At 44.9% G+C, this 13,306-nt stretch overlaps 1 protein-coding gene across 1 annotated transcript; it reads left to right on the plus strand.

The window, feature by feature from the left end:
• Positions 1-1,554: 1,554 nt before the first annotated feature.
• trhr2 (thyrotropin releasing hormone receptor 2) lies at positions 1,555-11,132 on the plus strand. Its single transcript, XM_076993633.1, has 3 exons — positions 1,555-2,649; positions 3,197-3,602; positions 10,243-11,132. The coding sequence occupies exons 1-3, from the start codon at positions 2,258-2,260 to the stop codon at positions 10,984-10,986; spliced, it is 1,542 nt and encodes a 513-aa protein (XP_076849748.1). The 5' UTR covers positions 1,555-2,257; the 3' UTR covers positions 10,987-11,132.
• The last annotated feature ends 2,174 nt before the right edge of the window (positions 11,133-13,306 follow it).

Genomic DNA, 13,306 nt, shown 5'->3' on the forward strand with positions numbered 1-13,306 from the left:
TGTTCTGCTTTTGTTACATACACTGAGGAGATCTTGACTGAATGACTGACAGCTTAATTCGTATCACAGGCTCTCATCAGCACACTTGTCCCTCGGCGTTTGTGCCAGTCCATGAATCGAGTTTTGTCATCGCTGCGCAGTGAGAGAGTGCTCTTCAGAGGACAGCTGCTTACTTAACGATTGCATTTAACACTAGGGCAAGTCCTTCTAGTATCGTAATTTCAGTAGGAAAGTGGAGTCACACATGGTAGCGTATTTGGTTTTACTTAAAGAAAACCAAATATCAAGTATCAATAACATAACTTTATAAGAGTTTTATAAACTTCTATAAATGTCGATAGAATACAACATAATAAAATTCCTTTTCTATCCACATCTGCCTTTAAAATTAATTAATTCATACGTAACTGCAGATGTGCTCTTGCAATTTAACTGCAGAGAAACAGGCACTGAAAGCGTACTGACATACTGAGAGGCCAGAGAGCTGTTCTGGAATATCTACACCCTCAATATCTACACCCTCATATATCTACATCCTCAATATCTACACCCTCGATGCAGCAGATCGAGTAACTGAGGGGTTTTTCCAAGCAGCCCAGACCCAGATGCAGCTGGCAGGCTTCGTCTGAATTACTTTTCAGTTTGTGTCCACTTCAATTTATCATGAGGACCACAGAGATGAGACGCAAAGACCATTGACAAGTGACAGAAGACACAATGCCAATGCACACCGTCTAGTCTAAATCATTGCCACTTTTTTTTTCTTGAGTAAGCTTGATTTTCCGGTATAATATTGCAGTGGGTTTTTAAATCAAAACTTCAGTGGAATGTTTTATCCTGTACACCAGACACTGCCGTTGCTGAGTGAAGACGTTGTTCCCTGTTCTGGAGTCATACAAACAGTAGTGATGGCTTCACACTGTTAAAACGTGCAGGGATTTTTTGCTGCTTGATTCGGTGGACTGCTAAAATGTCTCATTTAAATAATTTGCTGTGAGAGCTTATCATGTGTGTGGACTGATAATGGGTCCAGGATTTCTTTTAAAAACACTGTGATTCCTGCAGGTGTTAAGAGAACCACAGAAAGGAGGGAGCGAGAGAGAGAGGAAAAGACAGAGAGAGAGAGAGAGAGAGAGAGAGAGAGAGGAGAGGAGGGAGAGAGAGAGAGAGAGAGAGAGACAGAGAGAGCAAAGAGCAACAGTCAGAGAGAGGAGAGAAAGATATACAGTGAGAGAGACACACAGAGAGACAAAGAGACAGACAGACAGACAGACAGGTACATTATGTCCACACTGGTTTAATCAGTGCCATTTACTCTATGGACGAAGACTGGGTGGGGGAGAGGGGAGGTCTAATCCAAAGTTTGATGTTCCTCTGCTTATGCCAGAGGAGATGTACATGTGCACACTTACGGAACAATTATTACACGACTGTGAAACCCTCTTAACAGTGTTGGAGACTGGCACTTCGTCCATTCACTATTACAATCTCTATTTTCAGGGGGATCGACTGGATGGACGATTGTATTAAGCAGCATAAGAAGGTCTGCAAGAGACTTAGATTCAGCACTTGAATGTGTGGCCATTAATGGAATTATAGCAGTTTAAGAGGGAGGAATGAAGAGAATGGTTCAGAAAGAACGCTGCTTTTGATGTAAGACTTCATAAAGACAGCACAGTGCCTTTTGAAACACCGGTGACGAGGCTATAAACAAGGCTAAGATTTACATCCCTGCCACATCTCACTGTCCCACTCTACGTCCTCTTTCCCACACCCCTGCACTCCACCCACATCCCAACGCTCCACACACACCCCCTGCACTCCACCCACATCCCCACGCTCCACACACACCCCTACACTCCACCCACATCCCCACGCTCCACACACACCCCCACACTCAAGCCACTTCCTCACACTCTGCCCACTTGCACACACTCCACCCACACCCCTACACCCCATCCACATCCCCACACTCCACCCACGCTCCACCCACATCCCCACACTCCACACACACCCCCACCCACATCCCTACGCTCCACACACACCCCCACCCACATCCCCACACTCCACACACACCCCCACCCACATCCTCGCGCTCCACACACACCCCCACCCACATCCCCACGCTCCACACACACCCCCACCCACATCCCCACGCTCCACCCTCGTCCCCACGCTCCATTCTCTTTCCTTTGCTCTCTCAACAACTACACAAAAAAGGACACACACACACACTCAAGCAAGATTCCAAGAAAACATGGCAGAAAATGTCAGCTTCAAAGTGGACAGTAACCCAGTGTCCAATGTCTCCCTGCTTGGCCTGGGGGACCCTGTGTCTGAGTCCGTGGAGTACAAGGCCGTATCCGTTTTCCTGGTGCTCCTGGTGTGTGGTGTGGGAATCGTGGGAAACATCATGGTAGTCCTGGTGGTTCTCACCACACAACACATGCGAACACCCACCAACTGCTACCTGGTGAGCCTTGCCGTGGCCGACCTTACAGTGCTGGTGGCAGCCGGACTGCCCAACATCTCCGAGAGCCTGCTGGCCACCTGGGTGTACGGGAAGACGGGGTGCCTGGGCATCACCTACTTCCAATACCTGGGCATCAACGTCTCCTCCTGCTCCATAACAGCCTTTACAGTGGAGAGGTAACATGAGGCTCCATCACTGGCATGAGTCATTGACCATAGGCATAGATTTGGGGGTGGGGGATGGGCACTTAATTTTTGCCTTAGACTAAAGTAAAACTAAACGCTTAAACGTATCAGAATTTCCCGGCGTATTTATTGCTGTTTGGAAAGACTTATGATGTAATTTTATGATGTCTTATTCAGGAAAAGGTTACATGTAGAGCTTTAAACACACCCACACTGTTTGGTTCAGCATCAGCACAGGTTTATCTAGGCACACATATCATCTGCACTATGCCCTTCTACTGAACAAGAAACAAAAAAAGCTGAATTTCAAAGACCTATAATGAACAGACAAACAGGCCGTCTTTGTTTATTGGACATAGAAAAATCAAGTATATAAAAGCCACTCATAAGATATAGAAACAGTGTGAAAATATAACATGTTGATAAATGGCAACACCAAATTTAAGATACAAAATGACCTAATTACCAAATATTCCATTATTTGTCTGTCACTTGTAAGTGAATTGCTCCTCTTGCCTGGTTCTCCCGCTCTTCTCAGATACATAGCCATCTGTCACCCGATGCGAGCCCAGACCATGTGCACGGTGTCCAGGGCCCAGCGCATCATCGCAGGGGTGTGGGCCTTCACCTGCGTATACTGTATGCTCTGGCTCTTCCTGGTGGACATCCAGGTGGACAAGGACGGACGCGTGCAGTGTGGCTACCGCGTCTCCCGTGACCTCTACCTCCCCATCTACCTCATCGACTTTGCCGTCTTCTACGTGCTGCCCCTGCTGCTGGCCATCGCTTTATACGCCCTCATCGCACGCATCCTCTTCCTCAGCCCCCTGCCCAATCCGGCCGAGTCTGGTACAGTCAGCGCCACCACCCTCAGGAGAAGCTGCAGGGATCCGGCCGACGCCGGCAAGGGACGGCCCAAGAGTGCGCTGTCATCTCGGAAGCAGGTGTGTGAGTGTGTGTCTGTCTCTTCATGTCTTTTGAGATGGCAGTCCAATTAACATGGGCAGAATTGACCTCTATCTGTTGACTGCACCTGCTGAGTTTATCAGGTGGGGCCACAGATGTTCCTTCCTTCTGGGAGATTCCCTACTCCATGCAGAGATCATTAGGTGGGTTTTTTCCCCCTGTATTTGCCACCACAGTGAGGGCTCTCTAAAGGGCAAACACAGCCATCACTGTCATGGTGGGCCTGCAGCATCCTGTCTAAGCTTTCACCCGAGAAGAATGGAGCTGCCTATGGCATTTAGCTTTGTTAGATACCACCATGTATGAGAGGCTGGCTTTTGGTATTTTGCTGGGCCAAAAAATTACAGGTTTCCTTAAAAAATGCCACATTTTTCATTTGTAAATGATAGATAAAGAGCAAGACTTTCCTTCCTCAGTAAACACATGGTTTATTTGTTTTGTGTGAGGTCTTTATTACTTCCCTGGCCTGCCTCTGTGGAACAGGATCATGGATGTGAGGTAGGATGTGAGGTTGAATACTCAGCCGCACTTCCAAGTCACCAGAATAGAATCCTGTGGCTAGAGTAGGGAGCAGAGAGGCCTGCACTGTAGGAGTTCAATGCTACACCTGTAAGAGTCGACTGCTACACCTGTAGGAGTCGACTGCTACACCTGTAGGAGTCGACTGCTACACCTGTAGGAGTCCACTGCTACACCTGTAGGAGTCCACTGCTACACCTGAGGGAGTCGACTGATACACCTGTAGGAGTCCACTGCTACACCTGTAGGAGTCCACTGCTACACCTGTAGGAGTCGACTGCTACACCTGAGGGAGTCCACTGATACACCTGTAGGAGTCCACTGCTACACCTGTAGGAGTCCACTGCTACACCTGTAGGAGTTCAATGCTACACCTGTAGGAGTTCAATGCTACACCTGTAGGAGTTCAATGCTACACCTGTAGGAGTCCACTGCTACACCTGTAGGAGTCCACTGCTACACCTGTAGGAGTCCACTGCTACACCTGTAGGAGTCCACTGCTACACCTGTAGGAGTCGACTGCTACATGTATTACTACACATCAGCCGCGGTTCTGCCTTAGTTTGGCTACCTCCTAGTTGCAGGGTCCCTGTGCCCTCCCTGTCACAGTCTCATATGCCTGGAAAATCTGTGCAGATCTGCTGTGGATTCCAGATAATTCCAGAAAATTCCTGCAGATAACCATCAGAACTCAGGAGAACTCCTGAAAAAAAACACAGGACTGTACCAATACTGAATACACAAGACTGTATCATGTGAATAGACAAGCAACAAACACAAAAAAAGTAGAATTACACAAGAGGACACATACACAGACAAGAGGATGATGACCTCAATAAGATGAAAAAAAGATAATCTGCTTATTTCTACAAGTTACAGAAAAGTGACAAGGATAAAATGTGGTTAACAACTTTTATGTTTTTTTTACATTTTTTTACACTTTTTACATTTTCCTCTGACTTCTCTGGATTCTACAAATTGGTGGTATTTTAGATATTTATGAGGATAGGCAGAGGTCACTATGGGGGAGGCAGGGACTGCTCTATATCTTAGTATCACTGGACAGGGCTCCTTAATCTCAACTTTAATAAATTCTTTTGCAGTTCTGTAAATGAGCATCTTTAACCAAGCTCCTTTAAACGAACTTCTTTAAATGATCTTTAAACGAGCTCCTTTTAAAAAGCTTCTTTAAACAAGCTCATATAAACGAGATTATTTTGCTTTTTTTGCTCCTGGTTATCGTGAAGCAGCATATAATTACGGTCACCTGACAAAGATCCTAAAATAACTGACATCCTTTATGCAATAACTCTGTTAAACACAGACTATAAATTGCTCACTCACAGTTTTATAAATCTTCTAAAAAGGGAATTTCACAATATCGTATAATAGGTACAGAACATGCTGCAGTGGTGCAGACTGTTGGTGATTGTTTTATTTTATTTGACAGGATTGAACAGCCTTTTGTTTTTGTTGATCTGTATAATTTTGGGACTAAATCTGGAGAAACGATTGCTTCGTTTACCATGACGACAGGAGTTCTGCTTCTTTGTCGAGCTCTTTAAAGAAAAATCATGTTAGAATTTGTATTAACATACATACTGTGACGGGCAGGGTGAGCGAAACAAAATGGAAGCAATCACGCCAAGTCTCAGGCAAAATGTATGGTTTAATAGAAAAGTGCGCAAACCAAAAACCCGTGACTTGATTGATCCAAATTAAGGATATAATAACCAGCGGTCAACTGGTACAAAAACAAGACATATATAGGCAAACAAACGACCCTCAGGTGAGACGGATCGCGGGCTCCGCCCACCTGAGGGACAAACACAACAACGGGACAGCTGCCGCTGTATACGGAGGCGACCAGTAGGGGGCCCGCCGTACCGTGACACATACACTGAAAGAATCTTAGTGAGGAGTCCTGCGGGATATCTGCTTCCTCCTCACACCTTTACGAGAGGAGTCCTGTGGAATATCTGCTTCCTCCTCACATCTTTACGAGAGTAGACCTGCGGGATGTCTGCTTCCTCCTCACATCTTTAAGAGAAGAGTCCTGTGGGATATCTGCTTCCTCCTCACACCTTTACGAGAGGAGTCCTGCGGGATATCTGCTTCCTCCTCACACCTTTACGAGAGGAGTCCTGCGGGATATCTGCTTCCTCCTCACACCTTTACGAGAGGAGTCCTGCAGGATATCTGCTTCCTCCTCACTCCTTTACGAGCTGAAGTGTGATGGCCTGAGTCTCTTAGAGTTCGTCTGTGAGTTTGTTCACCTCTAATTCCTGCTTATTTTTCCCCCTTTGTTTTTTATTCTTTTGTGCTCAAAAAGGAAATTTGAATGTTTAGAATTCTTAGTGTATTGCATTTGATGCTATGTGCTGATAAAAGCTAACAAAAGTGTATTAACATCATGTGAATAGACAAGCAACAAACACAGTCAAGAGCATGATGACCTCAGGAAAATGAAAAAAAGATACTCTGCTTATTTCTACAAGTTACAGAAAAGGGACAAGGAGAAAAATGTGGTTAACAGCTTGTTTTGATTTTTTTCAGAAATCATACTTTTTACATTTTCCTCTGACTTCTCTGGATTCTACAAATTGGTGGTATTTTAGATATTTATGAGAATAGGCAGGACCTGCTCCATGTGCAGTGGTTCCCAAAGTGGGGGGCACGCCCCCTAGGTGGGGCACGGAGCTATTGCAGAGGGGGGCGCGGAGCTTGGAAGTAAAACATGTGCACATGTGGGTAACTGAAAATGAACTACATAGGCAATCAAATTGGCCTTTACCATTACACTACTACAAAATGACAAACTACACATAAGTGCACTGTTTCTGTAAGGGCGTGTGACTTTGAATATATCTCTAGGAGAGTGATACCTTTCACTGTTTTCCTCGTATCTCTTGTCGTAAGTCTGATTATTAGCTTCATTGGAACATTGTGGTCTATAGTCAAACAGGCAGTCTGTCATCACCAGCTGTGCTATTACGACCGTAGTGAGACGGGCAGCTCTCCGTACAGTAGTTATTATAGGAGTGCTCGTATTTTCTCGTAGATGACACGAGAGATTACATGTAGCATTTGTTCTTCTCCTGGACAGTCCGTTTGCTTATATTTCTCTGGTTTTGCAGACATTCTCTCTCTCACACACTCTTTCACTCTCTCACTCAAACACACACAAACACACTCGCTCACACACACACACACACACACACACACACACACACACACACACACACACACACACACACACACACACACACACGAACACAGACACACACACACTCAAAAACACGCTCACATGCACAGAGACACACATGCTCTCACACACAAACGTGCACACACACACACACACACACACACAAACACACACGCACACACACATGCATGCACACACACACAGATACACACACGAACACAGACACAAACACACTCAAAAACACGTTCACATACACAGAGACACACATGCTCTCATACACAAACACGCCGCTTACACAAGCACGCACATACTCACACATGCGCACACACACACACACACACACACACACACACACATGGCCTGAGTCTAACAACAGGCTGTCAGGGTCAGATGTAAATTTCAGAGCAGCTGTCAGTCTGTTATTACTGAAATGAAGAGTTACCAGAACTCTGAGTGACCTCGCTTGTGTTCTTGTGTGGGTGGATGTGTGGGAGTGCACATGTGAGTTCTGTGCTTCGCTGGGTGTGTGTATGTGTGTGTGTGTGTGTGTGTGTGTGTGTGTGTGTGCTTGCCTGCCTGTGTGAGGGTGTGTGCTCATTCAATTGTGTGTGGCGTAGATCAAAATCTTGAGGATTCAAGAGGGCCTCACTTGAGAAGATTTGCATAATATGATTTGTGGAGCTGGCTGAAGAATTCGTAGTGCGTCTGATGACTCCGCTGTTGGAGATGGTGAACGGGCTCCATCTGTCTCCCCCCACCCCAGCTTACCCCAAACCTCAAGCCCCTTTGATCACATCATTCAGGTCAACATTTCCTAAAGTTCAGTAAGCTACAGGAAGCATGCCCATCTGCAGGAGGTGGGCTTCATATCTAGGTCTGAGTGAAGTCAGCTGCACTGCATATCTGATAGCACAGCTGCCACGGCACCAGAATTCTTCCTTTTTTTGTTTAACATAATCGTGAGTTGCTTTGTTTATGTGGTGTTAAGACTTTGTTTCATCCTGATGAGGAATCACCATAATCAGATGTATTCTCAAAATGTCACTGCAGTCACACTCATTATCTTGTGCTCTGTTAATTATCTGAACTCTTCCCAGACCCACATCTCCTCCATTAGAACATTCTGTGGAATGCAGAGAACTTCTCGAGATGATGAGTTCTCTCTGACAGTCTACTTCCTGTTTACAGGAAAAGATACATTTTCATAACTCTAAACACAGCAACACATTTACCTCATACAAATAGCCAAATAGTTCAAAAGCGCATTTTCTTAACTAAATACAAACTCCGCATTTCACAATGCAAAGTTTTCTCTTTATACACCAACTTGGTTAAAACACAGCAAACCTGGTTCAGTATCCAATCATTTTTTCAAACACTAGCACAGATTCTCTATTTGAGAGGATCAGTCAGTCACTGCACAACCACTGTCAAAAAACAGTTGATGGCATTACAGAAACAGCATTACATGTAATATTTTATTCCGCTTTTTCAAATGTGTACATTTTTGGCAACATATTGTCTACACAATGAGTGATATTTACTGTAAATTGTAGCCTAACCCAAAAAATAATTACCGTAATTGTAAACATAATTAGCCATGGTCCCATTTGTGTAAAATACACATATACAAAAATCCACAAAAGGGGGGAAAACAGGATACAAAACTGAACAGTTTACGTGTATTCTACTGTAAACAGTCTTCAGCAGTTGGCCACATGCTTTCATCCACATGCACCTGGGATAGAAAAGCTTGGTATGCCTTATTGACCCCTGGCAGTCTTCAGCTGCAATGTCTCTGCAACCGGGATCCATTGCATCCAGGAGGGACATTTGGCCATGGGGCTGATGATCATACACCTTCCACCTCCAGACTGAAAAACGTTCTTTAGTGGGGTTGAGGAAAGGCGAGATGGGCGGGAGGAAAAGGGACATCACTCTTGGATGGTCTATAAACCAGTTTGTGATGACATGAGAATGACAGAATGCTACATCATCCCATCAGAAATGTCCTTGTGTTTCCTCCTGTTCCCTTTCTGCTTCTACCAGTTGTTGGTAGAGTTCATTCAAAAACTAAAGAAGGTGATCAGCGACCTTATAGGGACTAATGTGGCATTTGTGAAGGACCAAACCAGCACTTGAGATCTGTACATTACTGTACTGCATTTTACAGCATTTCAATGATCTGTATGTGCAAAAATGTGTATTACAGTAATAGCTTTTTGCCTGCCTTTGTTTTTGCAGAACTTTGCATTTTATATGATATTTAAGGTTTTGAACCTTAGGTTTTCATTTTTGACATGCTGTGTGCAAGCATTTGTAAATAATACAAGAATGATCTAGAATTTTGTTCTTGGGTAACCTTGTGTGTATAGAAAATGTAAGCATTATAGAAACATGTTAAATGACTGCATTTTGTGCAAAAACACCATGAATTGTATTAATTGTATAACCCACTGAAGACTGATGTTGTGTTTACTGTGTACTGAGTTTTGAAAATGTGACTACAGATTGGACAAAAGGATGTTAGCAGTCGTAAAAAACTAAGATGAGCAACTGGATTTAGTCTTAGGAGACGACTTTTTGTTTGCGAGTGATGGGATTTCCAGTGATCGACAGTTTCTTTTCTCTAGGACATTTTGTTCTTTCACGTGAATTGTGATCTATAAATGGAGAACATGATCTAAGAGCAAAAGTCAGACCAGTTAGAAATTTAGATAAAAGTCTGTTATTCTAGCAAAGAAAGCAAGAAGATTAGACTCTATTGTTGGCTCAGAATGGATGAATGTGTCCTGTGACAGATCTTATGGGTATTATACCTGACAGCTTTTGCACCATCTCATCAGTGTTCCGCTGCCATGTGCCATGCCTCACACTACTTCTGTTCTTCCTAGGTCACCAAGATGCTGGCAGTGGTGGTGGTTCTTTTCGCTCTGCTGTGGATGCCTTACAGGACGCTGGTGCTCATCAACTCCTTCGTCAGCACGCCGTACCTGGACGCCTGGTTCCTGCTCTTCTGCCGCACGTGCATCTATGCCAACAGCGCCATCAACCCTGTGGTGTACAACCTGATGTCACAGAAGTTTCGCTCTGCCTTCCGCGGGCTGTACCGGTGTCAACAGCAAAGCGGGCACCACCGCACGCTCTCCGTGCTCCAGACTGGCTACAGCATGGCCAGGGACCCACGAGCGACCCACACCAGCAACGGCACCAGGAGCGCGCTCGTGGGAGGGGGATTGTGCACTGCTGACCAGGTCCACGGCACGCCCACCTCGCTGGTCGAGCCAAAGGAGGCTACACATGTCGATAACAACACAGTGACCAAGTCTCTTCTGAAGGAGGAGAATCTTGACCTTCATGCCGGCAACGGTCGACCTCATGCAGCAGACTTGGACACGAAGAATAAAGATGATGAGCACTCCAAAACCGATGGAAAAGGTTTAAACGAAGAGATAAATGCTTCAGGCTTGGAGAATGAGATCCTGAAGCAATGCACTGATACGAGTACAGATGCAGAAAACGGTGCAAATGCAACCACAGATAGAGCTGCGGACGTTAACGTCTCCAGCACAGAGGAGACAGTGGTGGCCTCAGATGGGTGGAGGCCTACAGAAGGACTGACCCATAGTGTGGTGTAGCACACACCACCCGCCACTGTGTCACATCAGGCATTGCAGGACTGACCCACTTCACTTTATCCTCCTGACCTAAATAAACTCCCACTTGCTGCAAAGAAAATGAAGATAATTATTCACCGCAGGCGGGGTCCTGAAGACCTGTACGTCTGACATGACACCAGAGTTCTTTTGGGGGGGGGGGGGGGGGGGGGCGTAAAAAGACCACCTGACTGCGTCTGTTCCATCAGGGGTCTCGTGATTGTTGGCTTGTGACTGTGTGCTCAACCTCTGTCCCCACCTTAGGAGGTTTCAGGAGAAGGTCTCTGCATCCCGCTCATCTATCACATTAAAGAACTCACCCTTCCTGCATTAAACCCAAAGGAGAACCCAGTGAATTTAGCTAAGTGGGCACATAATGGACTTTTAAAAGCGTTGAAAGGGCCATGTGCTTGAAAGGGGCCCTTTTCTCTGCCAAACATGGCCTGGAGCACTAGGTCAGGACCAGCACACATTCATGCTGCCCTCCCGCAGTGGACCCAAGGCTGCAGACTGTCTGAGAGTCGCAATAAGAGCAGAGGACATGTTCACGGCAGCTGAGCTGTGACACGTCAACACTGCTTCCACATTAAAGCTCACAGTTCAACAGCAGTGATGCTCTACAGGCCTTTACAATCTGCCCAGCAGTGCAACTGAATCCTCTGGCCTGCATCTGAAGACTGAAGCCAGATCAGAGAACAAAACGGACATCTATTCACGGACTCTAATACATTAGCCATTATTTATACACAGCACAAAGAACACTTTACATTCAGAACAGTACATTAATTATGCTTTAGGCTTAAACAATTGCAGAGATATATTCTTTCCTTAGGCATAATCAGAGACCTGGCATGCTATTGGCAGAGAAGAATAGCTCTCAAAGCACTGTTGTGTAAATGTGACATATGCTTATTTCAGTGTTGTATACTTATAGTGTTGCATATTTAATATAGAAAGTACTCGTGGTTTTGTTTGTGGCCTAAATGTGACTTTCAGATGTAAATGGTAATTTTCTGATGGTATATTATTCCACCATTTTAATTTGTAATATGAATCTTGATTTGTTACTAAAACGATATTTGCTGTATTTGCTTTGAGAAGCAGTCGACAGTTCATTCTACCTCCATGTTTAGTATCGTAATCTCATTTAATCTAATCTAGTGATCTGAAAGTTCTTTTCCCTTTCATCTATGCACCTTGTCAGCATGCCCTTCACAACATCGTTCCTTCCTGGATTATTGTGTTCAGATTTGTTACTGCGCTGTCACGTATCATTTGACAACCAGTATGTGAAAATCAGCATCCTTGCAGAGGCGGAACTCAGAGTGCTGAACTGCGAGGCGTCCTGGACGAAGGTTACTCTCCCTTGTTTTGTTAATTGCAGAAGTGATGGAGGTGTGTGGATACAACATTTATTGTCATTCAAGGCTGAAACCAATGCATGGCGTAGCTGCACAGACCAGGTCTGTCTCTGAGCCCTGCAAGCTTATTGCTGGGGATGAATTTGTTGTGCTGCTGAAAAGCAGAGGGGAATTATCGCCTCCTTAGAGTGCAGCCCGTGCGAAATCGCTTTGATTGTAACCTGCTCGCTGTTTGTTCAAGTCTTAATGGTAGCCTACTGAAATCAGAGCTCAGTGTGTGTGTGTGTGTGTGTGTGTGTGTGTGTGTGTGTGTGTGTTCAGTAAGCATGTGCTACTCTGCCAGTATTTCATTTGAAGAGGCGAACTAACGACACTGTCTTGGCCTCTGAATCTCCCCTCCATGTCCTCTATGACTAAATGGGAAATAAAGCTTAATCTCAACTCCCAACTAGTTTTTACTTTATTTATGCAGGTTTCAGATGTTGATAATTACCAACAGGGAGGTGAGTAGTCGCATTTGCTGGAAACTGTTAATTACTTCCTTTCAGGAAGGTTTCCTAGGCTTTAATATTCATGGCAATGGCCCATAACAGCTACTGATAGAATGAAGAGGGCACTAGCCTTTATTACAGGAACTCTTTCAAACCCTTTTATTATACTGAAGTAGCATGTTCATACAGATCACAAGATAGAGAGTAACATAAAATCTCTCTCTCTCTCTCTCTCTCTCTCTCTCTCTCTCTCTCTCTGATCTACACACACATGAAGAAGGCATGTCTAGGTTTACTTGCTGAAGATAAAAATAGCAACGCTGAATTAAAATCTGCCGTATAAAATGTGGATCAACGCTGGTACCATGAATGCACGCCCAGATGTCGCCTGCCAGCCAGTTGCTAAGGTTACATTCTGTTTTCACTTTACTTTGGCACGATTAGATTGGA

The sequence above is a fragment of the Brachyhypopomus gauderio genome, unplaced genomic scaffold (assembly GCF_052324685.1).
Source record: "Brachyhypopomus gauderio isolate BG-103 unplaced genomic scaffold, BGAUD_0.2 sc118, whole genome shotgun sequence".
Classification (NCBI taxonomy): Eukaryota; Metazoa; Chordata; class Actinopteri; order Gymnotiformes; family Hypopomidae; genus Brachyhypopomus; species Brachyhypopomus gauderio.